Raw genomic sequence first — 27,785 nt, forward strand, 5'->3', positions numbered from 1 at the left:
TAAGCCATTGACGAAGGTTTCGGAGCCATGAATATTTCTTTCGACCAATTCCTCTTTTTCCGTCGATCTTTCCATTGAGTATTAACTGCAGCATCCTGTATCTGCTACCTCTCATTATATACCCCAGATATTCAAGTTTTCTCTTTTTTATCATCTTCATTAAGTCACCTTCGCCTTGACCTACTCTGTTTAAGACTTCTCTGTTTGAAATGCGTTGAACCCAAGATATTCTGAGCATTCTACGATACGACCACATCTCAAAGGCTTCTAATTTGTTCATCATGTTAACCTTCATGATCCAGGTTTCACATCCATATAGTAATACAGGATACACATAACATTTTAGGAACTTGATTCTTAGTTGTAAGTTCAGCTGAGAGTTGCTCAGAATAGATCTAAGTTTCATAAATGCTCCTCTTGCAATTTCTATACGAGTTTTAATTTCTTCATCCGGATTTAGTGTCTCGTTTATCCAACATCCTAGGTATTTAAAATGGTTAACTTTTGTTATTGATTCATCACTGACAATTAGTTGCATAGGGCCGACGTCTTGTTTACTAACCACAAGTAACTTTGTCTTTGTTGCATTTATGTTAAGTCCGTTATTGGAGCATTCTCTAGTGACTCGATCAATAAGGAATTGAAGATCTTCGATATTTTCAGCCATGATCGCGGTGTCGTCTGCATATCTGATGTTGTTAATAGTTTCTCCCCCGATTCGAACTCCACATTGTCCTTCCAAGGCTTCATTAAAAATTATTTCTGAGTATACGTTAAACAAAGTTGGGGATAACACACAACCCTGTCTGACACCTCTTTGAATGCAAATTTTGTCTGTTTCTTTGCCGTCTACCAGAATAGAAGCTTCTTGATTCCAATATAGATGTTGTAAAAGTCTCAGATCTTTATCATCTATTCCAATCATTTCTAGATATTCAAACAACCTATCATGTTGAACTCTATCAAACGCCTTCTCAAAATATATAAAGCAGACGTAAATTGGTTTCTGTACTTCCCATGATCGTTGAAGTAATGTTAACATTGAGAACAAAGCTTCCCTTGTTCGTTACCATCCTAGCTATCTTAATTTTATTCACTGCCATCTTATATAGTATGCTTGTGTCAACCCCATACCAATCTCGCAAGTTCTTCAACCCTGAGGTTATTCTTCGTCCTGGACTGCGTTTGCCTGCTATTTTCCCTTGCATAATATTTTGTAGCAACGTATATTTGGGACCTCTCATTACATGTTCGAAATACTCCAGCTTTCTCTTCTTGGTGCTTCTTATAATCTGAGTAGTCTTGCTGAGACGTTCTAGTATTGTGGAGTTTCGAATCTTCTCCACCAAAGAAAATTTTAAAATTATTCGATTGCACCACATTTCGAACGCCTCAAGGCGATTTAGGTCGATATACTTCACAGTCCAGAATTCGACACCATAAAGTAAGACCGAGAACACATAGCAGCGAAGTAGGCGGATCCTCAATGCCAATTTTAGGTCTCTGTTACATAATGCCTTGGACATCCTTCTAAGAGCGGCTCTGGTCCACTCTATCTTAGGTCTAATTACGCCATGAGTCTCTGCGTTACAATTTAATTGATATCATTGCAGAGATTCCAGAACAAAGTCCTTAGAACAATGCTGAATGCCCCTTGGTACATGCCAAACTATGTGATAGAGCAAGACCTCAATGTGCCATCCATAAAAACAGTAATAACGGAATATTACAAAAAATATTCCAAGAGACTAGAATCTCATCCAAACGAGTTAGCCAGCAACCTCACTGATGACCACAATGATGTACGACGCCTGAAGAGATTCAAAGTAGTGGACCTAACAAGAAGATTCGAATAATCTGTGATAACTAAACTTATTTTAATTTGTTTTAATTTAATTTATGTAAAGAGGGTGATCACTGGATCTCCCTCTATAGGTCAAATTTTCAATTTTTGTCAAATAATTTACCTATTGTTCTTAGTTGAGGATAGATTGTAAATATTACAACATTAAAAAAAAATTGATATCCAAGGTAAATAATTTGATCAACTTGCTCAAGTTTGGTATTATTTACATATATAGACGGTTTTATATTCTGTTATTTACTTATTACGAGTATTTTGGTTTTCCGTATGTTTAAATCCAGACCTGCTTCCTTACAACTCTCAACGACACTAGTAATGTTTGCAGATCTTCTTGGGTAGAAGCTAGGAGTACTGTGTCGCCCGCATATCGCAAATTATTGATGACTTCACCGTTCACGATTATCCCTTCTTGTTTTTCAGAAAGTGCATTTCTGAAAATTCTTTCTGAGTAAACGTTGAAAAGTAGGGGCGGCAAGAAGCATCCCTGCCGTAATCCTCTTTTAATATTAAAAGCCTGTGATTCCAAAGCGTCTACTGAAACTGATGTTGTTTGATTCCATTACAAATTTGAAATTATGCGAACGTCTCTACCATCCAAGCCAATGTCTTTTAGAACTTCGATTAACATTGAGTGCTTAACACGATCAAATTACTTTTGGAAGTCAATAAAACAACAGTATATGTCTACAGTGTAACATGAAATGGGGATTAAAATTACTAAAATCAAAGCAAACTTCGCTTTAACTAGGGTGTTGGAACACAAAAAGAAAACTTATTCTGCATAATTATTGGATTCTGCATAATACCAAAAATGGTATTTATAAATTATCGACAATTCGCTTGACAGAAACGAAAATTGCCGGAGTTCCATTGTAATCACACCACACTGCATCGCCGCGCTGAGTTCTCAGCCGGCCTAAGAACTGGTAACTACATTTTAACGTCACTGCAACTCCAAACTAGACTTTTAACTCAACCTTTCAGGTAACGCTGCAAGCAACGGACCCTCCCAGGCTAACTCAACTTGAAAACTAAACTTGACTTGATGAAAGATCTAACAGAACTGATTAACTCGATCTCCTCGAACTAACATCTCTCAAAATCAACGCCCTCTCAAAATCATCACAAGATCCATCCCATCAACCAATTACAGATTCAAATTCCTCAATCAATCAATCTTGGCCAATCAGAAGTCAGTAATTTTGCACGTGTGCTCGACTGAGCTGTTATCGCCAAACACTTGTGAGATAATATAAACAAAATTCAGACTATATGTCGATAAAAACAATTTACTGAAAGATTTATGACTTTTAACTTCTTTGGCGGTGAGCTTCCAGGCAAACACTACTTGGACACTCAAAAACAACTACGTCACATTCTGCGTAACAACATATTATAAATTTAATATTCGTGAGAACGTAGAATCGACAAAACACACATCTGAAGAAATAAGAATTCATCGATTCAATATACAGGGCGGAACAAAAAATAACACTAGGGGCGTACTTACGGTCTTAACACAAAAAAAATTAAGGGGTGATATTCTATGACCTTTGTAACCGTTACACAGCCTCCCCCACGATTTCAACTTGGTGCCAACCACAGATTGAAATCGGAACCAAAACAAAAAAATTATAACGGTCAAAACAAAAAAGCTAACATCATGTAATCCCAAAACAAAAAAGTTAAACCGGACATTCGACTTGACGAGTCGACTCCAGGAGCGGTTCGTTGACTCTTAAGCACAACTACCAATGGCAGATTTCTAATAAAATGGCTCTAACCTAACCAAAAGGGTGGCACAGATCAGTGCTGAAGTTTCTGGAAACGGAAAAGTATGGTGCTTCCAGCTCAGCAAAGGCGGGTGGCCAACAGGTAAGCTATTCGCATCAAAAAGTAAAAAAAAATCAGCTTCCAACCAGCAATTGAAACTTTCCAACTACAAGTTGAAACTACAAAACAAAAAGAAGAAGAAAGGATGGCCAAATGTTCCTTAAAAATCTTCCGGGATTAATCGCGACGGAAAATTTCACAAATAAGGAAACTCCCAGAAAGACAAGAGATATATTCTTAATAAAAAACGTTAAAACAAAAATATAATTTTGAAAACAAAAGGACAAATGTCAAGAAGAAAAGTTCTTAACGATATCAATCCAACCAAAACAGAAAGAATTGATTCAACACAAAAAAAATAAACAAAAGCAAACTACTAAATAAGCAATTCGTTATAGTGAGTTCACTGATAACAAAAGAACAAAGCAAAACTAAAATAAAAAAAGGCAAAATTAAAATAAACAAAATAGTAATTTGTCATAGTGTAACACTAGTAACAAGAGAGCTAGACAAACTAAACTAAAATAACTATATACAGGAGATGTCAAGGATTCATTGACCCAGGACCCCTAAAATATTTTAGCAATGACAACACGACAGTGTTGTCCCAAAACACAAATAACTAAATCGTCGTGTAACTGTTCAGAGACCTTAGGCTCACGCTAACAAATACACTCACAACGCATAGACAAAATCGAAACACAAAATACGATAACGCAACGCGTCATCATAAGCTCAAATAAACTCAAAAAAATGCGATAACGCAACGCGTCATCCTACACACAAATAAAACTCAATCGTAAAATACGACGACACTGCGCGTCATCGTTAACAAATTAACGCATAAAAAGACGACGACGTTCTACGTCATCATCAACAAAATCTAGCCAAGGTATGTTACCGTTATAATGGACGCATGGGAGTATCTCATCCCTGACTAACACCACGAATAACATACGAATAATGATGGTGTGCATCATTAACGCCATAAAAAACACAAAATAACATGTTGTCCTTGTTTTGGATGCGTAGTCTTTCATTTACGACTAACTCCAAGGACAACATAGTTTGATAACGCTACAAGCTGTTATCAAACAAAACGAACACATACACACACAAAAAGGAGTTACCGATAGTTTACGAACCATTTTAGTTCCTCAAAGATAAACTATCTTGGCAACTGGAAAAAGGTATCTATAAATGGGGTGGTGGATGCTTAATTTTTGCTGTAGTAACCGGAAAAAATGATATTTAACGCGTTATCAGACGCCTATAATAGGGACATATTCGATAATTCATAATCAGGTACCGACATAATCAGTAGATGGGGTCATAGTCGGTAGTGTCTAATATTCCGGGTCACACAACAAAAAAAATACCATATTCCACCAAAGATATAGAAAAAAATAAAATGAGACCAAGTTTTACTAATATCCTTAAAAGCAACAAAAAGTTTGGTCGGGGTAGCAAGAACTAAAATCTGACTAAACTAAAATAAGCAAAAACTAAACTATATACAAATATTTACACAAAATAGGACAAAGTTCACATAAGTGTAACTTTTCCTGTAACACGGACAAATAAAAATTATGGAAGATAAAGTACGCAAAGGCGTAAAACGAATTTTTTTTTTTTTAAGAAGAAGAAATGAAAAAAATAAGCAAGCAGTCAAAGGAATCGATACAATCAAAAACTAAAAAGAAAATAAAGAATACTTTAAGAACTATTCTTCACAACAAAACTGATTTGAAATAGTAGATTACGGTCCTGTCCAAAAATAAAAATTGCGATTTTACACATACAGAAAATAACTGAACAGCAAAACATTTTCACAACCTGGTTGGATTCAAAGATATGCTTGTGACAAGTTTACTAACAAAGCGCAAGAATTCCGAAAAGCACTGGATCAGTTGCTGAATTGCAACCATGAACGACTTCTCATTCCGACGGGTCAAACTGGCGAGTTTATCCCAAATCAAAACCCTAAACTTTCCCAGTGTCTGGTCATTCACACCGCCAAACAACAACTCCTACCAACAAAAAAATCGGAACTCGTAGGCCCCATAAGCAAACCAAAAGCAAAAAATGTCTACCATCCACCGGCAAAACTTCAAAAAAACGTAAAATAATATAAAGAACAGTATATTTTCTTACTGGGTCAATCTAATGTAGTACAAAAATATCAAGGTGGTCTAACAATAAGGTGAGTTGACTAACAAACAAACACAACATAGGCTGTGGCTACACCCAAAAATTTGTTCTAATAACAACTCAAACAAAATCGATTGTTAAGAACGTCAGACGAAACGTGCATCGAACCAAAAATTCGAACGTGTAGACCTTTCTCAAAAATCCACCATCGAAACGAAATATACTGAACGTGTAGATTTTTCTCAAAAATCCACCATCGGAAGATAATGACCGAACGTGTAGAGTGTATCTACCATCGGAAGATAATGAACTTAAAAGACTGTGGGCTCTGAAAAATTTCAGAAAATCTCTTAAGAAAACAAAAATTAAACCACAAATACTGATGTCAAAAAAAAATAAATTAGGTACTACAATCGACCATACTAAAAAATTAAACTTACAGGAAAGTTCGCTATCAAAGACAAAACGCGTTTATCAAGCAGATCTCCTACAAAGTAAAAAATAAAAAATATTTCGGACCGTAACACAAAATAACTCAAAAAAAAAATAATTATCAAACCTAACAGATTATTAATCCGTCGAACATCTCAACAGATTCCAAAAATACGAAAACAAAATGGCAAAACAAAATATATAAGCTTTACCTAATAGTTAATCTGTTAAATGATATGAAAATATTTAAAAATTGTTATTCAAAAATAAACTAAAGTCGCAAATAAAAATATTAACGACAAAAAATGAAAATTAAATTGAATATATGTTATTTTAGACAAAAAAATTTATTGTCCAAAAATCAAAATTTTAGCTGAATGTTTCTATTAAATAAAAAAAATTTTACAGGGTTTTCTTCGTTACTTTAACGAAAAAAACATTTTTTACAACACATTGTAAAATAAACACAAACAATAAATTAAGTAAGATATTTAGCTGAGTAGATAAGTTACAACACAAAAAATAATAAAATTTGAAAATAATAGTATTTATTTTCACAAATCAATCATAAACACAAATTAATAAATTACGAGACGCTGTCGCAAGCTCTCGCACTATAAGATTTCACAGATGATCCAACGAAGGTCGATGCTCGATCGGAGATGGCATGACATTCAACCGCAACGAATTCGGGTAAAAATAATGCGCTAATATAGGTCACAGCTGATGGTAATGATATTATGATCAAATAGACAAACAAAATGTATCGAAAATCAAATATAGGTACTGAAAAATAAATGGAAAATACTGTAGAATGCTAATAAGAGTTAGACAAAAGATAGCCGGCACGTTGCGCGCCATTTTATGTAACATGAAATGGGGATTAAAATTACTAAAATCAAAGCAAACTTCGCTTTAACTAGGGTGTTGGAACACAAAAAGAAAACTTATTCTGCATAATTCCTGGATCTGACTGCATAAAAAAAGGAATACCAAAAATGGTATTTATAAATTATCGACAATTCGCTTGACAGCAACGAAAATTGCCGGAGTTCCATTGTAATCACACTGCATCGCCGCGCTGAGTTCTCAGCCGGCCTAAGAACTGGTAACTACATTTTAACGTCACTGCAACTCCAAACTAGACTTTTAACTCAACCTTTCAGGTACCGCTGCAAGCAACGGACCCTCCCAGGCTAACTCAACTTGAAAACTAAACTTGACTTGATGAAAGACCTAACAGAACTGATTAACTCGATCTCCTCGAACTAACATCTCTCAAAATCAACGCCCTCTCAAAATCATCACAGGATCCATCCCATCAACCAATTACAGATTCAAATTCCTCAATCAATCAATCTTGGCCAATCACAAAACCAAAATCATACTAAGCCAACCATCTAATTTGACGCTATGCAAAATTTCTCCACCAATAGAAGACCTCTTATAATCGGTAAGCTGTTTTTTCTGGGCTCTCACAGAGAATGTTATTCCCACCAAAAATGCTAAGTCAGTAATTTTGCACGTGTGCTCTACTGAGCTGTTATCGCCAAACACTTGTGAGATAATATAAACAAAATTCAGACTATATGTCGATAAAAACAATTTACTGAAAGATTTATGACTTTTAACTTCTTTGGTGGTGAGCTTCCAGGCAAACACTACTTGGACACTCAAAAACAACTACTGTCACATTCTGCGTAACAACAGATTATAAATTTAACATTCGTGAGAACCTAGAATCGACAAAACACACAACTGAAGAAATAAGAATTCATCGATTCAATATACAGGGCGGAACAAAAAATAACACTAGGGGCGTACTTACGGTCTTAACACAAAAAAAAAATAAAGGGGTGATATTCTATGACCTTTGTAACCGTTACAACAGATATATCACGACATTTTTGAGCAAGTACATTCATCCCAAACAATGCCTCTATCGTTCCAAACCCGTTACCGAAACCAAACTGTGTGTCACTTAGGTATTCCTCGCATTTATTGTAAATACGGCTATGTATTACCTGCAGAATTTTTTTAAAAATGGTTTAACAAATTGATGGTGGTATAATTAGCCCAGGTTTTTGCTGTTGTCTTCTTAGGTAGAGCTATGAACAATGAATTGGGCTATCCATTAGTTAGGTAGGTCTCCGCTGGTATAAATAGTTGTAATTAGAGATAACGAAAAATATGCTAAGGATGTTTTGTACAGTAAGGGAAAAACCCTTACTGTATAATATAATATGTATCTAAAAAATGTATATATTTTAAGTATAATTAGGTCGTTACAAAATATGTTGTTTCTACAATCACAAACAAAACGAAGGTTGATTGACGGAGTTTGTTTGTGTAACCTCGTGGAGACTCACGTATCATGTACTTTCAAAGTCCAAATTAGAAGAAGATATAAGAAGCCCACAGAGGGATTAATATAGGCATTATAGTGTTATTATTATTCATGTTAATATTAAGATCGTTACTATGCTAGTTAGTAGTCGTGCGAGAAGGGTGTCTGAAAGACTACCCCGCGAAACAACATCTTAGTAACCTTACGTTGATGGATGTTGCAACCTGTAAATAAAGTTATAAGTTAGAGTCAGTGTTTTCCCAAGGTCCAATAGTTGGCTCTCCCTTTCGTCCCGTTGAGGATCCAACACGACAACTCGACATGACAACCCTGCAACTCGACAGTTTGCTTTTGGAGTACTGAAACAGGTGACGATTGGATTCGCAATATCTCAACAACTTAAAGTCGATATAACAGTAACAAAATTTTAATATACTTACCACTTCCATGTTTCATTAAAATATCAATTGCTGTATTATAAGCTACATGTGCTTCAGCAAATGATCGATCTTCTTCCAATTCTGCTGCTAAGTTTATATGAACCGAAGCATCTAGAATATACTGAATATTGTCATCTAAACTTTTAATATAAGGGATGTTGAATCCTTGTCCATCTACTATACTAATATTGTCGAAAATGTTGGTTACGCTAGATAAATCTGAAATATTTGACGAAGTATGGGAATTGATAGATGTTGAAGAATTGAATTTTTTCAGTTTTGGATGAGGTAAAGTGTTCTTCGCCGATTCCGAAAACATATCGACCTAAAAATTAAACAACGTAAAACTAGTGCCTAATCTACCTTATAGTACACTGAATCACGGTTTTTGCTCCAAACTTTAAAGAACTGCTTGGATTGACATGACATTTGGCATACACATAGATAATATTTCAAATAGTAAAAGTGATATTGTGTCGATGTATGCTTTTGCAATGGGGGTGAGTTTCATCCCTTCTCGGGGTGAAAAAATTTATGTTCAAAATAAATCCGGAAATGGAAAAACTGGCTGATTCTAAGAAACTTTTGTTCTGTGGTATTTTTTTACTAAGTTAATACTTTTCGAGTTATTTGCAAGCAAATATGTTTATTTTTAAACAAAAAGAAACACGTTTTTAGGTGGATTTTGGCAAATAACCCAAAAAGTAAGAATTTTATTGAAAAAAAAAAACATTTTTAGCAAAAATATAGCTTTAAAAAAAGTGAAAAATAAATGGTGTATGTAGGAACTGTCTAAACAGTCTAGACCGAGTAGAAGCAAAGTTGTAGCTTGTGAAAAAATGGGTTCATATCCGTCAAATTTCAAAGCGAATATTTCAATTTCTTGGAGAAAACTCATTACAACTTTTTAAAGTATTTAAAACTATATTTATTAATTTTTTTAAGTTTCTAGCATCAAAAGTAAGCAAGTTACGCTACGCTGAAAATAAAGTTTGTCCTTTTTTTGGTCAAAAAAAAAATCGAGAAAATCACCCCCTAATTAGCATCTTAAATCACATTAATCGTTACTGCTTCACAAGTTACTTTACTTATGTATTATTTATATGATCTGTAAGTTTCATCGGTTCAAAAGGCTTAAGTTTTGAAAAATAAGATTTTTTTTTCAAAATAACTTAAAATTGATTAGTGATACCAAAAATCACAAAGAATAAAAAAATGTAGGTTTTGCTTTTCTGAATATTTTGGATTTTTTGTTTTTCTGTAAGGCAAAAATTGGTTAAGATATTGCTGTTCAAAATTTGCATACATTCGTAATTATCGACTACTTTCTTTTCCAACTACACCCTTTTCAAAAATAAGCACTTGAAAGCGATGAAACTTGCAGATCATAAATATAAACAATACGTACACAAGTAAAGCAACTTGTGAAGTGATAACGATTGATTTCATTTGGGATGCTAATTAGCGGGTCATTTTCACGTTTTTTTTTTACCAAAAAAAAAGCGACGAACTTTATTTTGAACGTAGAGTTTTAATGCTAAAAGCTTTTTTAAAACACAAAAATTAAGCATTTTTAAACGCTTCATTTTTTGGTTACTTCACGTTGAAATATTCTATTTCACTACTATTTTTCATTAGCTACAACTTTGCTTTTACTGGGTATAGCTAGAGAGTTCATACACACACCATTTCTTTTACTTTTTTAGAAGCTATATTTTTGCTAAGAATGTTTTTTCGGTAAATTACTTGCTTATTAAGTTATTTGCGAACAACCGTCTAAAAACGCGTTTTTTTGAAAAATGTTTGAAAAAACATATTTTCTCGTAAATAACTCGAAAAGTACCTATTCACTTGGTGAAAAAATTGTATGGAACAAAAGTTGCTAGAATAAGTCAGTTTGTCCATTTCCGGACTCACTTTGAACGTATATTTTTTCACCCCCGAGAAGGAGTGAAACTCACCCCCATGGCAAAAGCAGACATTGGTACAATACCACTTTTCTTCTTTGACATATCACCTATGTGTATGCCAAATTTCATGTCAATATAAGCGGTTCTTTAAAATTTATAGGTTTTTCAATATTTTACCATCAGTGAACGGACTATTAGTATTAATTTATTTAAATGAATATTTATTCCAGTTCAATACAAGCCTATTTATAATGCATATTATTGTAATTATCAAGACAAATGTATAGTGTCTAATTAGGAACTGATAGTCGAAAAGTTCTATATTTACTATAATAACAAATAGCTGATAACAAGCAGCACAAAATAAAAGAAAATAATTACTGTTTGTACTCATAAGAAATGACGAACAATAAACAATTAAAGGGAATAAACAGTAAATAATATCAGATATTTACAAAAAAAGAATCACTTACGAACGCAAAATCAACACGAGAAACTCATTATTGTAAATGGTAATTGAAATGTAATAATCAATATTAAAAAAAATATAAAAAATAGTAGCAATACAAATTATTATCGTATAGTTAGAAGGAACAGTAAATTTAGCGAATCAGTGTAAAGGGTCGACAAATGGAAAGAGTAAAAACATACATGTACCTTGGTACGAACGTCAATGAAAATTGGGGCAATTCACTAGGAATCAAATGTAGGATAGATAAAGCAAGATATGAATTTCAAAAAATGGCTTAGCTATTCAAATGTCATGATTTACCTTCTTCTTCTTCCTTCTTGTATGTGGGCTTGAAAGCCTGTTTCTTCTTTAATATTAGCCTTCTAAATTGTTTAAGTTATCGCACCATCTTTTTCTTGGTCTGCCAATACTTCTTCGTCCATTTGGTGACTTATCTCGTGCTATTCGTACTATCCTATCCTCTGCCATTCTACTAATGTGTTCGTTCCACTCCTGTTTCCGTTTTGTCACCCATCCATTTATGTCTTCTACATCGCATGATCGTCTTATGTTTTCGCTTCTCTCCCTATCCAACAGACTTTTCCTGATATTCGTCGAAGTATTTTCATCTCTGTTGTTTTTAGTAGTCGTCTCGTTTTAGAAGTGTCAGGTCTTGTCTCCGCCGTGCATGTCAATATAGGTCTAATTGCTGCTTTATAGATTCTTGCTTTTGTCTCTTGTCTTAGGTTTTTGTTCTTCCAGATTGTGTCATTAAGAGATCCCACCGCTTTACTTGCTTTTAAGCTTCGTTGTCGTACTTCCTCTTCAACATCTCCGTAACTGTTTATATTTATTCCCAGATATCTAAACCTTCCTTCCTGCTTTATTATTTTCCCATCAATTTCGATTTTACATCGTAGTGGGTATTTAGATGTTGTCATACATTTGGTTTTTTCTGCTGATATTATCATATTGTATTTCTTGGCTGTTGTATTGAAGATGTGTGTTAATCTTTGGAGATCGTCTTCTGTCTCGGCGATTAATGCGGCGTCGGTTCATAACATAATATTTGGATTTCTTTGTTCCCCATTCTTTAAGTATCCATAATGTCCCCCAGTATGATTTATCAATATCCATAATGGTCAGGTTACTATGATGTTATATTATTATCTTTTCTATACTGTTGTAAGGAGTTAAGTCGTGGACTCTCACAGACTTCACGTACAAGAAAATTGACACTTTAAAAATGTGGCCTTATCGTCGAATGCTAAAGATATCTTATACCCACGATGTTATTAAGCAGGTTGTTTTATTAAGAATACAAAAATAGAAAAAGAGCTGTTAACCACATAGTCTGGGCAAATTATCGGAGAATAGGCCGTTTTTGGGAAAAGTTATTTACCAGCAATTTTATTGCTTGAGTCGAATCTTATGATTGTATATATTAATAATATAGGTATGCAAAGTCCGCAGATAGTGTGCTACTTTTTTCATAAACAAACTGGCTCCCGAAAATCTTGTTTGTTTCAATTTTTGCTCTATAACTCAAAAGATTTTAACTTTACACCAAAAACACTCAAACAAAAATTCACCGTAATTAAATTTTGCATAGAGACGTGTTTTTTATGATTCACTACGACGAAAATTTTCCCCGGAAAATGCGGGTTTTTCCAACAAAATCTTTAATTTTCAACTAAAATTTTAGATAAGTAATTGTTTATCAATAATTAAAGAACTTGGTAATATAAAAGCTCTTTTCGTATAGATTACAATTCCAGAGGCCGATGGAAATTGAATGAACAGTTTAGCAACAATTGAATTGTTAATTAAAAATTTACGGTCGCTATAATAACCACAATAATTACGATACATAAGAATAGCTATGATTTTTGTATAAAAAGACACTGTACCTATCTAATGTACTTTACATAATTAAAATTTGACTATTTAAGCGGCCTCGGGAATATTTTAAAATTATAAACAATTTTTTGGCTTATAAACAAATAGAATACCTTGGGAAATATTAAATTAAATTAAATCATGAAAACGGTATTCGAAAAAAGCGGCAGGACGCTTCTTTTAAAAGAAAGAACGTTTAATTGTGATGAGTGGTTCCTGAGATACAACCCGTCAAAGTTGACCGATATTTACGGCAAAGATATAAACAATAGGATCATCATTTTCAAACCATCACCTTTTTATTTGAGTCCTCTTCCTCCACACCAATTTTCATATCTTTAAAATACTCATAACATATATTATTATAATAAAAACTATGGATATTACGAGTGAAAATTGCCAAAAATAGCAAAATTCCAATCAAAAATTAGGTTGGAGAAAATGTAATCTCAAAGTTTAAAAACGGTATACGTTAAAAAATGCATTTTCTCGGCTTTCCATGGAGCAATTTTCTTCATTATTTTTTTATTCTCAAGTAACTTGAGTAGAGCCATCTAACTATCGCATTATTAAGTGTCAAACTTGCTTTTGTATTGTTATAATAAATTTATTTATTTATTACAACAAAATTTTTTAATTTGTTTAAATAAAGAATGTTTAAATAATTATACAGCTTTTAAATGAGAATATTTGTGTTTTTAACGTTAAAAGGTACACTTGTAGTAAGTTTATCTAAAAAAAAGTCTACAACTGGAAAAAATATACAGTTTTCTTTTCTTATAAATAAATTAATATATTATAACAAAACAAAAGCAAGTTTGACACTTAATAATGCGTTAGTTAGATGGCTATACTCGAGTTACTTAGGAACAAAAAAGAATGCCGAATGGGAAGGCGAGAAAATGCATTTCTTTAACGTATACCGAATTTGAACTTTGAGATTACATTTTCTCCAACCTAATTTTTGATTGGAATTTTGCTATTTTTGTCAATTTTCACTCGTAAAATCGATAGTTTTTATTATAATAATATATGTTATATATAGAGTATTTTAAAGATATGAAAATTGGTGTGGAGAAAGAGGACAAAAATGAAAAGGAGATGGTGCGAAAATCATGATTCTATTGTTTATATCTTTGCCGAAAACTCCGGTCAACATCGACCGGTTGTATCTCAGGAACCGCTCACTACAATTAAACGTTTTTTCTTTTAAAAGAAGCGTCTTGTCGCTGTTTTTCCAATACCGTTTTCATGATTTAATCTAATTTAATATTTTCCGAGATATTCTATTTGTTTATAAGCCAAGAAATTGTTTATAATTTTAAAATATTCCTGAGGCCGCTTAAATAGTCCAATTTCAATTCTGTAAAGTACATTAGATAGGTACAGTGTCTTTTTATACAGAAATCATAGTTATTCTTATGTATCATAATTATTGTGGTTATTATATCGACCGTAAATTTTTAATTAACAATTCAATTGTTGCTAAACTGTTCATTCAATTTCCATCGGTTTCTGGAATTATAATCTATACGAAAAGAGCTTTTATATTGCCAAGTTATTTAATTATTGATAGACAATTACTTATCTAAAATTTTAGTTGAAAATTAAAGATTTTGTTGGAAAAACCCGCATTTTCCGGGAATAATTTTCGTCGAAGTAAATCGGGAAAAACATGTTCTCTATGCAGAGTTTAATTACCGTGAATTTTTATTTGGGTGTTTTTGGTGTAAAGTGAAAATATTTGGAGTTCTAGAGCAAAAATTAAAAAAAAAAACACGATTTTCAGGCGCTATTTTGACAATAAAAAAGTAGCACACTATCTGCGGAAGATTCGATTCCAGCAATAAAATTGCTGGTAAATAAATTTTTCTTGTATTTTGCTAATTAGCCCAGAGTAACAATAAAAAGAGCCAAAATCGAATACCTCGGTCACATCCTGAGGAACAGCTAGAGATATGGACTGCTTCAACTATTTTAACAGGGAAAAGTAGAAGGAAAACGTAGACCAGGAAGGAGAAGGATTTCCTGGCTGAAAAACCTACGTACGTGGTTAAACACAACAACCACAGATATTTTCAGAGCAGCAGTGTGCAAAGTACAGACAGTCATGATGCTAAGATATACCTATACTACAGTAAATAAACCACTAGCTTTAATATTTGTGGACTATGAAAAGGCCTTTGACTTAGAAAATCAACAAAAAATGTTGGAAGCCTTGACAGAATGACGAATTGACTATGGGTATATACTGGTACATATATACCAGCTTGCTGATTTGAAAGCAAGATTAAAGTCCTCCGTAAAATTGTTCCAGTTTTCCCAGGAGTCGACGTTGTTTCGGAACCATAGTATCGCTTTTCCCCTAAATACTTCTGGTAGTGCTGTCAATAAAACATCGTCTCGAATCCGGTAACAGCTTTTAAGTTCGTATAGCCTCTCCAAAAATTCTGTGGGGTCTTTGGATCCGTCAAAATATAAGCCCCATTTTCTAACTGTGTCCATTATTTGACTGTGTTCATTTTCCGTTTGTGTGTTGTCTGTTTTAGGATCCTCAGTTTCGATATTGGTAACTGTGTCAGTCTTTTTTTGAGCGTAAGTGTAAGACCATTCTTGATCGAAGATCGTCTAATTTACCTGTCGTATCTAAGTTAAATTCTGCCAAAACGTTGATTAATTCCTCTTTCTTTAATTTATATACCCAGCCTACCGTCTCATCCGCTATTTCTAAACCCACCGTGCCGTCTGATTCCGCCATATTTTAATAAAAATTCGTACAATCGGTTTAAATGTCTTAAACCCTTTTAAAATATCTGCTCGGGCGCCAATGTAATGAGGTCGTTGCGTTGCTGTTGCTCCAGGTAACTATCAGTCGAAGAAAAAGAGTTCGCTTTTTAAAACATTTTTATTTGGAATCAAAATAAACAGAAGATAAGATAATTAGCCTTAATTACTCATTAAGTTCGTTAATAAAATATATTTATAATTTCTACGCAATCGAGCTTACTGTTCGGGCCGATGTGACGATATTTTTGTACATGAATGAATGATTTTGACGATCGCGCGAAATAGGAATTGCTTTTATTAATACGACATGAATGTATAAGGAAAGGGGAGAAAGGAGATCCCGCTCACCTCGCCGGATTGAAAAGGATATACGATCACCGCTCATATAAGGATAGGTAAAAGGATAGGTAAGAAGAAAACTGTCGGATTCGCTCAGCTCGCCAAAACGACAGCGGAAAATAATCGGGAAATACTACCTACATAAACTCACCTCTTGTACCTCGCTGTTGTCTATTATTCTTCGATCAACGCTCCAAGAATAATAATCAACTAGGCCTTTCGATCCGATTTTTATATCGTTCGAAACAGTACAAAAACGTGTTTTACTTAATTCATTGGCGTACTCTCGACGATAAAATGATATTATCGTCACAAAATATAATTAAACCCATACAACAAAACGCAACAGCCCGAGTTAGAGTGGGTGATCGTAAAACACAGAAATTCCCGATAGAACGTGGAGTACGTCAGGGGGACACCATATCGCCGAAACTGTTCACTACACTTTTGGAATATACGTTAAAGGGCAAAACTGACCGACAAGGCCATAAACATAAACGGAGAAAAGCTTAGCAATCTGATGTTTGCAGATGACATTGTATAGCTGATAGGATAGATGAGGCCAAAGAACTTTTAAATCAGCTCTACCTTTCCTCGCTAGAAGGGGGATTGAAAATAAATATATTTAAAATCCAGATGATGACAAATCTTGTAGTCAGCGAAGATATATGCGTAGGAACAAGATCCATACACCTGGTAATGGCCGATAAATACCTAAGTCGTGAGATTCGCATAGGAAAAAATATCCAAACCGTTGAGCTTCTCCGTCGTATAAGACTCACTAGGGCAGCCTTCGGCAAGCTGAACCATATTTTCAAATCGTCTGACATACCAATATGCATAAAAAGAAAATCCTTTAATCAGTGTGTTTAGCCAGAAAAACATTTAGTCAGTGTTGACTTAAGGTGCGGAAACGTTGACCATGACAAAGAGAACAGTACAAAACATCCGTGTGTCTCGAAGGGCGATGGAGCGTGCTATGTTGGGCGTTTCACTATCATATAAGTAATCTGCGACGCATTAGAGCAAGGACACACCAGGCGGCACGCGTCGAATCGACGTCGAGGCAGCGTAAAACACATGGCGCGGTATAACAGCGGCAGCTATGCTACGATTTAAAGTATTTGTATTTCGTTGTTGCCAAATTTAGTCGCGTGTTGGCTGCTGTACGATAAGATGTCTGAAAGTTATGACGATTTGTCTTTTGTAATAAATACAAGTGTATTTTATCTTAGATTAAAAAAAAAGAAACGCAGATATTGGATACATCCGATCATAAAGGAACGAAATTATAAGGGATTTTATACACATTATATTAACATTAATAAAATAATTATTAGTGAGTATTACTATATTTTATTATTATATTTTTATAATATTTTATTTAGATTAAAATCCATTTTATTATTAAAATAAAAGCCGTGTTCAAGAAATAACACCGTTATGAGGGAAAGCATATCACCTAAGAAAAACTATTTATAACGCTAAGAGGCATTCCAATACAGGTGTTAAATTGATTAAAAAAATTATTCAAATTAAAGCCAAAGTACGTATCGAGAAAGACGAAAACCAGAATATACAAAACCGTAATAAGAGCAACAGCCACCTACGGATGTGAGACATGGGTGCTAAATAAAACAGAAGAAAAAAAGATATAGAGTTGAGAACGGAACGTGCTAAGAGCTATTTTCAGGGGAAAGAATACAGATACAGAAGACGGCTGGCATAGAAGCACCAATCAAGAATTAATGATGCTTTACAAGGAACCAAGTGTAACAAGATACACAAAGTCATAAAGAATCAGGTGGGCAGGTCATGTCGAGAGGATGGATAAGGGAAGAATGCTAAAGATGGTACTGCACAGAAGACCAGTTGGGACTAGGAGACGAGGTAGACCAAGAAAAAGACGGCAAGAAAGTTTCAGGAAGGTGTAGTATCGATGGAAATTACACACTGGAAAGAGGAGCTGAAAAATAGGATATAGTGGAGAACCATAGTTCAGCAATTTTTACATAGACATCAAATAAAATTATATATAAATTATTAGCATAAACTGTATTATCTAAAATTGTAAATACAAGGCCTGTAGAGCATAATAAATAAAATAATAAATAAATAAATAAAATAATAAATAAGGTTTTTTTATTATTTTGTTTGAATATTCATCAATGCGCATATCCCAAATGGCTGGTCTCATCTGAATTTCATTAATTAATTTTTCTACATGTGTATTTACCATCACAAAAACACGATCTGACAACACTCACTACAGAATTCGCTAGAAAACAGCTCAAACGTGTGTGTCATACAACGATAGACGCATTTATGATATGCCGTCGAAGTCATAAAACCGATTGGCGGTGGATGGGTTCAAGGACATGTCGCCAGTAAGCCGCTGCATCGAAAATTTTAAGAGCGTCTGGTGTGTGTTACTGCATCAAAGTATAGTAAGGGATGCGTCGCTGTCGACATCTCAGCGGGGGTTCAGTCGACGTACGCCGCCCCGTCTGTGTTACCTCTTATTGGAGTGTTCTAGCGGCGCCGCTTGGTACTCGTGTATCTCGGTTAACAGATTACTTGGACGGGGTCGAAATTATTTTTCACTCATTTCATCATTCCCCGTCAGAGGACAGTCTAACCATACTCCGGTGCAAATATTTTAATATTTGCACTTCCTCTTCGTTTCGTCAGGGGCGGCCCGTCGGGGTAGGCAAGGTAGGCGCCGCCTACCCTCTTCAAATGTAGTACAATAATATAAATTATTAATATAAATTACTTATTTCAAAATTGTAATTTATAAATTTTGACACAATATCTACAATAAAATAGCAAAAATTATCCAAATTATTTTTAAAAATATCCAAAAAATTTTCTCCGTAGTTATAATTATTGTATGCTCCTTGTAGTATCAGTAGTACTGTATAGATTCTATATTCTCTTTGGTCAGGCACTCGGGAACGTAGCCAGAAATAGAACGACCCCAACACCGAATTGACGTGCGATCTCTCTCTGTTTACGCGAGCAGGGCTGCTGCAGGTCTGCTCGTAGCGACCGTATTCTACGATTTTGAACGGGCGGATAGGCACAGAATCTTATAGCCGGACCTACAAAATTTTATCAGTTGCTTCTCTTGTGTCTTGTGAAACTGTTTTAAAATAATTGTTTTTTGATTTTGGCTAGGATTAGTAGGTTAAGTATTGAATAAAACTAGGTAGGACAATTTAAATTTGTTTATGAAAACTGAATAATGTGTTATTAGATTATATAGATAATTAAAAATTTAAAGCGAGGTTAATTGTTAACTTATCAATTTATTCGAATAGTAAATTATTATTTGATACATAAATAAAATAAGTAATATTTGACGTTGTTGAAACGTAGGTGTGTTAGTTTTATTGGTGGAAAAACTTTAGTCATCGTTTATTTATGCAGTTTGTCATTTAATATGCAGTTTGATCGAGACGCCTTTTTCAAGGCGCCAAAATCAAGAAAGATTAGTAATTATTTCAATGGGCCGGCCTTTACAAAATTTAACAATTTTATCCACAGATAAGACAAAAGACAATCAACCATTTTCGAGATCGTTTAAAACAATATGGTATGAAAATCATAAATGGCTAAGCGGAAGTTATTTTAAAAATTCACTTTTCTGTTGGCCTTGTCTGTTGCTCTCAAATTTGAAGCAAAATGTTTGGGTGAGTCAGGGATGAGTAAAAAAAAAACATGAATCTTCGAAAGAACATTTAAACAATTGCTTAGATTTAAAACGGTTAGAAAAAAATAAACAAACTACTGACAGTGCTTTCGCTGGACATATTTCTCTATCTAATAAGATATATAATGAAGAAGTTGAAAAAGATTGAAGAAGTTGAAGAAATTGATGTTACAATTATTTTAGCAAAACAAGAACTTACATTTCGCGGTCGTGATGAGAGCCATAATTCTTCAAACATGGGTAATTTTAAAGAAATTTTATCAGTTTAATTTAGTAGTTAAACGCGATCAGGAAATCCAGGATCATGTTAAAAAATAGAAGGGGTGTTCATGGGTTTGTCAAAAACAATACAAAATGATTTAATATATTGTCTTGCCGATTACGTAAAAAATGAAATTTCAACAGAAATTAATGAAAGTCAATTTTTTTCTATACTAGCTGACGATACTACTGATATAACCGAAAAATCACAGTGTACTTTAACAATCCGTTTTGTTAACAAAGTTGGTCAGGTAACAGAAGGATTTTTAGGGTTTTTTGATGTTAGCGATAATAGATCTGCAGACGCTCTATATAGTTTAATTTCAAACGTGCTTGAGCCATATGATTACAAAAATAAATTAATTTCTGAATTTTACGATGGTGTAAGTGTAATGGCTGGCTCTTTAAACGGATTACAATCAAAAATTAAAGTAGATGCTCCAAAAACAATTTTTACACATTGTTGCGCTCATAGATTACATTTAGTATTGCAAGACGGCTCAAAATGTATTACAAACTGTAGGATATTTTTTGTCGCCTACCCGAAGTATATGTGTAGCCTACCCGCATACTGAGGTCACGAGCCGCCACTGCGTTTCGTTATGGTTCAATTCAGTCTTCTTGTAAAGCCTCTTTGACAAGGAATAGATTCCGAAACATCAGATGTCAGAGGATGGCAAGAGACTCGAATTGAATCAGAACGAAACGATTATTTTCTTTTTGTTTCACTATGAGACAACATCCCAAACCACCAGCTACGACAAAGAATAGGTAGATGATGCAGTAGAGAGAATAGCAATACTGAAATGGAACTGGGCAGGTCACGTGGCTCGAATTACAGTTAATATATGGACAAAGCGGATACTGGAATGGAAACCAAGAGATGATGCCTACCTAAGCAGGGGTCATCCACCAACACGTTGGACTGACGACCTAAAAAAAACGTTGTCATAGAAATTTTATACAAGAGGCACAAGATCGAAATAGATGGAAAATTATGAGAGAGATCTATGTCCAGTAGTAGATAAGCGAAAATTGAATGAGGATATCACAGGTAAGATTAACTATTTAGATGGGAAATAAGCCACAATTAAATTGAAAAAATAATTTTATTAACGTTTCGAAGCCCAAATCGGGTGTCGTTGTCAAAATGTTGACAACATACTCTACTAAAATAAACAAAAATGTTGTTGCTAAGTAAAAAAAATCTTCTAATAATTTATTTAATCTGACTCATTTATATTGACAATTCAGACATTTATAATTTATTTACAAAGGTGTCATTATAAATTCAGACAATTTATTATGACACCTCACTACAGTAACACACCACATTTTTATGGAGTGCCGAAAATTCATAAAGCGAACATACCACTTAGACCCATTTGTAGTACCATCAATTCTCCTTGTAGTGAACTATCAAAATTTTTATTAAACATTATAAAACCATTTGCTAATAATTATTTTAATTTGCTAAAAACATTTTTTAAACAAATTATCAACTATTGAATTTAATGCAAATAATATTTTAGTAAGTTTTGACATAAACAGTATATTTACAAATGTGCCATTAGATAAAACTTTAAACATAATCAAAACGAAATTTATTAGAGAATGATAATGCATTGACAACTAGGACAAGACTAAATGTTTCAGCTATAATGGAGTTATTGACATTATGTACTAATAATACCTATTTTCAACTAAATAATGAATTCTATAAACAAAATTTTGGTCTATCAATGGGCTCTTCTTTATCTCCATTATTGGCTGATATATTTATGGAGGATTTCGAAACTAATATCATTTCTAAATAAAATTTAAAACCCACAGTATGGTGGAGATATGTAGATGATGTGTTTTCAATATGGCCTCATAGATCAGAATTGTTGGATACATTCCTGAATATTATAAACGATCAAGAAGAGACAATAAAATTTACAATGGAAAAGGAATACAATAACACTTTGCCTTTCCTCAATGTTTTAGTCTCAAATAATGATACCGGATATGAGACTCAAGTGTATAGAAAACCAACACACACCAACAGATATCTCAATTACAAATCAAATCACAACATCAACGTTAAAAAGGGAATCATTAAATCCTTATATGATAGAGCCAAAATTACTTGTTCTAACGAAAATTCATTTTTAGAAGAAAAACAATTGTTAACATATGTTTTATTAAAAAATGATTATCCTTTATCGTTTATAAATAAGGAATTATCAAGATTGGATCGAATGGAACAGAACAACTTAGAACGGGATCCGACAACATTCACAAGAAATAATACGAGGAAAATATTAATACCATATATAAAAGGACTATCCGAGAAACTTAAAACAATAGGAAATAAATTCAACATTTCAACAACATTCAAAACAATAAATACATTGAGATATATTCTATCTAAAACTAAACCTAACAATGGACAAGAAAGAACAAAAAATTGCATTTATAAAATACCTTGTGAATGCGAACAATTTTATTTAGGTGAAACGTCAAGACCATTAAACGTTAGAATAAGTGAACATCAGTCTTATATTAAAAATAGAGAATTTGATAGATCTCAAATATGTCAACACGCATGGGATAATGAACATAGAGTTCAGTGGAGAGATTCAAGTATAGTCCTGAAAGAATCAGATAGTAAAAAGAGAAAAATCAAAGAAGCAGCTCTAATTATGCTAACTGAAACCAATTGTGTCGCAAATTCCTCAGTAGAATGTAGTAGGATGTGGTTACCCATACTGAAAGAGGAAGTGAATAGAAAGAAAATAAAACGAATAGTAAGTCACTAACATATCGAGTTAGTACAAATGTTATATTTTAATATTACTTATTGTATATCTATGTATTATTAATATTATTTATAATTTAAACATATTAAAGTCAGAATTTGGTATTAGTTTTTTGAAAGTAAATTAAATGTAAGACCAGATATGATGTCAGGATAGTATCACGAGGTTTTTTCCTGGTGTCTTCCCTCGTGATTTACTATGGAATCTCTAACGCGAGAATTTTACTGTTATCGTTGCATTTGGTTGTCTTTTTAAAGACAGATCACATGCTATGATTTTTTTGTGACGGATATTCTTGAGTTGGGATTGATTTCATGTAATCGAATGAACTATCTTTTAGTGAAGTCGTCCCAGGAACGCAACTCATAAATATTGGCAATATTATTTTAAAGTCTTCTATAAAATGTATAATATACGTCTGAATTGTCAATATAAATGAGTCAGATTAAATAAATTATTAGAAGATTTTTTTTACTTAGCAACAACATTTTTGTTTATTTTAGTAGTATTTTGTATTTAGACAACGAAACCCGATTTGGGCTTGGAAACGTTAATAAAATTATTTTTTCAATTTAATTGTGGCTTATTTCCCATCTAAATAGTTAATCATAAAAATGCCACAAGGAAATAGCTTCAGAACAACACAGGTAAGAGTCTCATATTTTTCAACCAGCAACTTATGTTTGTACATCTCTCTCTCTCTCTCTCTTTTAGGACGTTCTTCATGTTCTTCCTATTGTTGTAGATATTAATTTTATCTTAACACATAGAATGGAAAGAGATCACTTCCAGTGTGTTGTGTAAAATATAAAACTAACCTGAACCGGGCTCGCTAAACTGCACATTGTAGATATCGAATCGGTATCACTTATCGTTACGTCATCATCAGAAAGAGTAGTAGATACTTCGGGATCTTCAGGTAACTGCAGTTCAGCCCTTATATTATTTATGTTGCTACTGAGAAGTTCTGCTGGTGTATGACTAGTCTAAAAATCAACAAAAAAATATAAATTTAAATATGAAAAGCTGAAAGAAGATACAAGATTTCACTACGATATTTAGTACGTAAGAAGTACGAAACAATTGATTAATTATACATAAAATCTTAAATCGTCGGCATACTGCCAAAAGTGACCAAGTCTTGGGTAGTTTCGAGAAAATGAAGTGTAAAGTTTTAGAAGGAACTATATAATCCAACATGATAACTACACAGTTTTGAAGGTTTTTTGTTCCTAGGCTTAGTCATCTAGAAGCAAATAATGTAGTTAATAATAAAATAGCTCTTATCATAAGCTAACAAAAATGCAATAAATATGACTTGGTCACTTCCGATGTAAGATAAAATTAATTAATATGACGTGGACATGACAAACTTTAGCAAAACGAACGTAGCTACCGATAAAAAAATACCCGAAAAACATGAAACTCGGTCTCTGAAGATCTATATTTAAATAAAATACATCCTTGGGCACTTCATTCTTCATGCATTTCAGTTTAAGCCATTCAACATTATAGCCTCTTTTATCTTTGCTTTTATTTTTAACCAAGTTACTTGCTAGATATTTGAAGTAAATGAAATCAGAATCTATGGTACGGAGGTCTGGGCTCTGACAGAGACGCGCATGAAAAAGTAGAAGCATTCGAACTTTGGGAAAATAGACAGTAAGCGAGGGCCAGGCAGGAGAAGACACCCGATCGAACTATTCAGAAGGGCCATAGGCAAGATCAGAATTTCCATGTTAATAGCCAAGGGTCGCAACGGACAGGGCACACAAAGAAGAGAAGAAATCAGAAAATCTTAATTCGTGAACGTTATAGGGACTACAACTTTTATTTTTATTGCATTTGGAACGTGCAAGTTGGAAAACGTTTCAAAGGTCATTGTATGTAAAGATGCATACATTTTTTTGCTTTTTTTTTATTGCAGAATGCATCCAGTCTGGAGTATACTTCCATGTATGTGCGCCCTTTCTCCAAAAAGTTATGTTAGATAGCATCAAACAGCATGTGCTGCAAAATATACAAAAAAGAGCCAAAATAAATTGATTTCGGTTCTGTCCACTTCAGCTTTCAGAAAAACACTAATTTCTTTTATAGTAGTTTTAATACTTTTAATCCAGCAGAGTAAAGCAGTTCCCATTTCACCTTCCCCTTTGACCACTTAATTCTGTCCAAGAAAAGCAATAAGCATTATTGGGTTTCGCAGTTTCATGAGTAGTTAAATTGTAGGTAGATAACTTCCTTGTATAATACATTTGAGAAACGTCAGACATTGGAAGATTTAAAACCAAAAGATTGTAGATCAAGAGTTGCACTTATAAAATTAATATCTGTATTTGTTCTAACCTTGATTTTGAAATTTCTTTGCGTTAGACCAATGATTTTGACACAAAATTAAGTATACTTATACGTAACGTCTACTAAGTTAAATTGATCAGACAAATTCAATATCAACTCTCTACCGAAAAAAGTGACCAAGTCGACTTGGTCAGTTTTCGCAGTAGCGAATACCAGTATTATGACTTGAGCATTCTAAGAGCTACCTGAAATTAGGCAACCATATTTGTATTGCGACTTGGGCATTTTTTTCTGAAAAGATATTATAATTTTAAGTTATTTGGTCAATGGCTATCAAAATGAGATTTTTTTGACTTGGTCACTTTTGGCAGTATGCCGACGAAATGCATAACTCGCTGCCACTCATTTCTTTTAAACAAAAACAAAACTGTGATGTCACGATTACTCGATTATTCGAATATTTTTGATGGTAACTAAACTTTTAGAGATCGATTCTGAACCGCATTAACAACGAATATATTTATACGCATCCTCCTCTATCTTTTCTCCTGGGGTGTAAAGCTAGTTCGCGTACGCAGGATAATACTGCACGTGCACCCTGGATAATCTAAATGGACTAGCACAAGAGGCAAAAAGATATAACAGTTTTTTAAGTAATTAAAGATGAGACAACTACTAATAAATGGACTGTTCGAGCATGGCAATTTAGTATCGAACGCATGAGAAGAGCAAACATTTAGTGGAGGACTGTCCCATCATATCCTACGATGGCAGTCGATTGAATATGTCAACTAAATTTTTGTATGTAAAAATTAATTATTATTTACAATGACTTTTTATTTATGTATAAAAACTGTGATGTAGCCATGCGCTAAATAAATAAATTTTCTCCTTCTCGGAAGGATGTAGTGAAGTCATGTAATCTGTTTAACTATTTCTGTCCAAGCATCTCTCTCCTGTGCGTGTTGTTTTCCTTCGGAGAATGAGTAACCAATCATGACCTTTATTTTGTCCTATTAAAGATCTTCCTCTGGATCTTTTGCCGGCTACGTTGCCTTCAACTATCATTCGTTCCATGTCTTCTTTTTTTCTAGTTATATGTCCAAAATATCTTGTAGTGCAGTGACTGAAGGTATTCACCTCAGATTTCGTTGAACCTCCATCGATTTTCATGAAAATTGGTGAGTGGTTAGAGGATACCTCAAGCAACAAAGGTGATATGGTGCCAACTTGCGCTTTTACCCCGGGGGTGGATGCCACCTCTTCTCGGGGGTGAACATTATTTTATTAAAAATAACCCCATAAATCGATCAAGGAACAAATTCTAAGCAAAATTTGTTATATCAAGTTATTAAAATAAATCAACACTTTTTGAATTATTAAAGTTCAAAAATTTTAATATCTCGTGAAGAAAAGCAAGTTTTAAAGCGATTTTTCACATATAACACAAAAACTGTAACCTTTTACAAAAAACTTATTGTTATTAAAATGGAAGGTAATAAAAAATTAAATATATTCCTTACTTGAAAAATCATTTAGTGTGAACTTAAAGTAAGCTATGGGTAATTGAATGTATATTTTTTTCGGCGAATATCCAAATCTAAGTATTCAATCTTAAATAACGGGAAAACGATGCATTTTATAAAATATACCTACCTAGAAAAATTTGTCAAAGTACTTCTAAATACCTATCAAATGAGCTCCAGAGAAAGTTGATAGCATTAAAATTAAGCAAGTCCTGATGAAAATAACAGAACCCTCTTCGGATTTTTTAGGAAAAAGTGAAAAATAGTCGCCATTTCCACCAAAATTAAAATTTATAATAATCCCTCTTAGAATCTCTTTTTATGAGCATAAGTAATGATCTCAAAAATTTTGACCGGAATAGCATGCATATTTTTGAAAAAAGATATGATTTAAAAAAATCAGAATTTTCCAATTTTTTGTAATTTTCAAATTCTTTTGATAATAACTCCAAAAATACTTAATATACGTGAAACATGATGTAAGACCTAATTGTAGTTTTTTCTTTAAAAACTATTTTACTTTTTTTACTATTTCTATAGGATAACAAATAATCGAGATAGAAACGTTTAAGCTTAAATTTTACTGCGAGAACCGTGTAACCGGGGCCCTTTAACCTTTTATATTTAAAAAAGTAAGGGGTTTAGAAGATTAAATTTAATAGGGTTTAATAGCCCATGAAATTAACTTTCAAGTGGTTTTTAGATGAACTTGGCAGCTTAAAAATAAC

At 33.4% G+C, this 27,785-nt stretch overlaps 1 protein-coding gene across 1 annotated transcript in view; it reads right to left on the reverse strand.

Moving 5' to 3' along the window:
• Window positions 1-27,785, reverse strand: part of LOC114335281 (ribosomal protein S6 kinase delta-1) — a 103,247-nt gene that overhangs the window by 38,770 nt on the left and 36,692 nt on the right. The window contains exons 4-5 of the mRNA XM_028285495.2: window positions 24,052-24,219; window positions 9,068-9,392 (exon numbers count right to left, since the gene is read on the reverse strand). Coding sequence (XP_028141296.1) covers window positions 9,068-9,392; window positions 24,052-24,219 — 493 coding nt within the window. The remainder of the gene's footprint in view (window positions 1-9,067; window positions 9,393-24,051; window positions 24,220-27,785) is intronic.

This window comes from Diabrotica virgifera, chromosome 4 (genome assembly GCF_917563875.1).
Source record: "Diabrotica virgifera virgifera chromosome 4, PGI_DIABVI_V3a".
NCBI classification, from domain to species: domain Eukaryota; kingdom Metazoa; phylum Arthropoda; class Insecta; order Coleoptera; family Chrysomelidae; genus Diabrotica; species Diabrotica virgifera.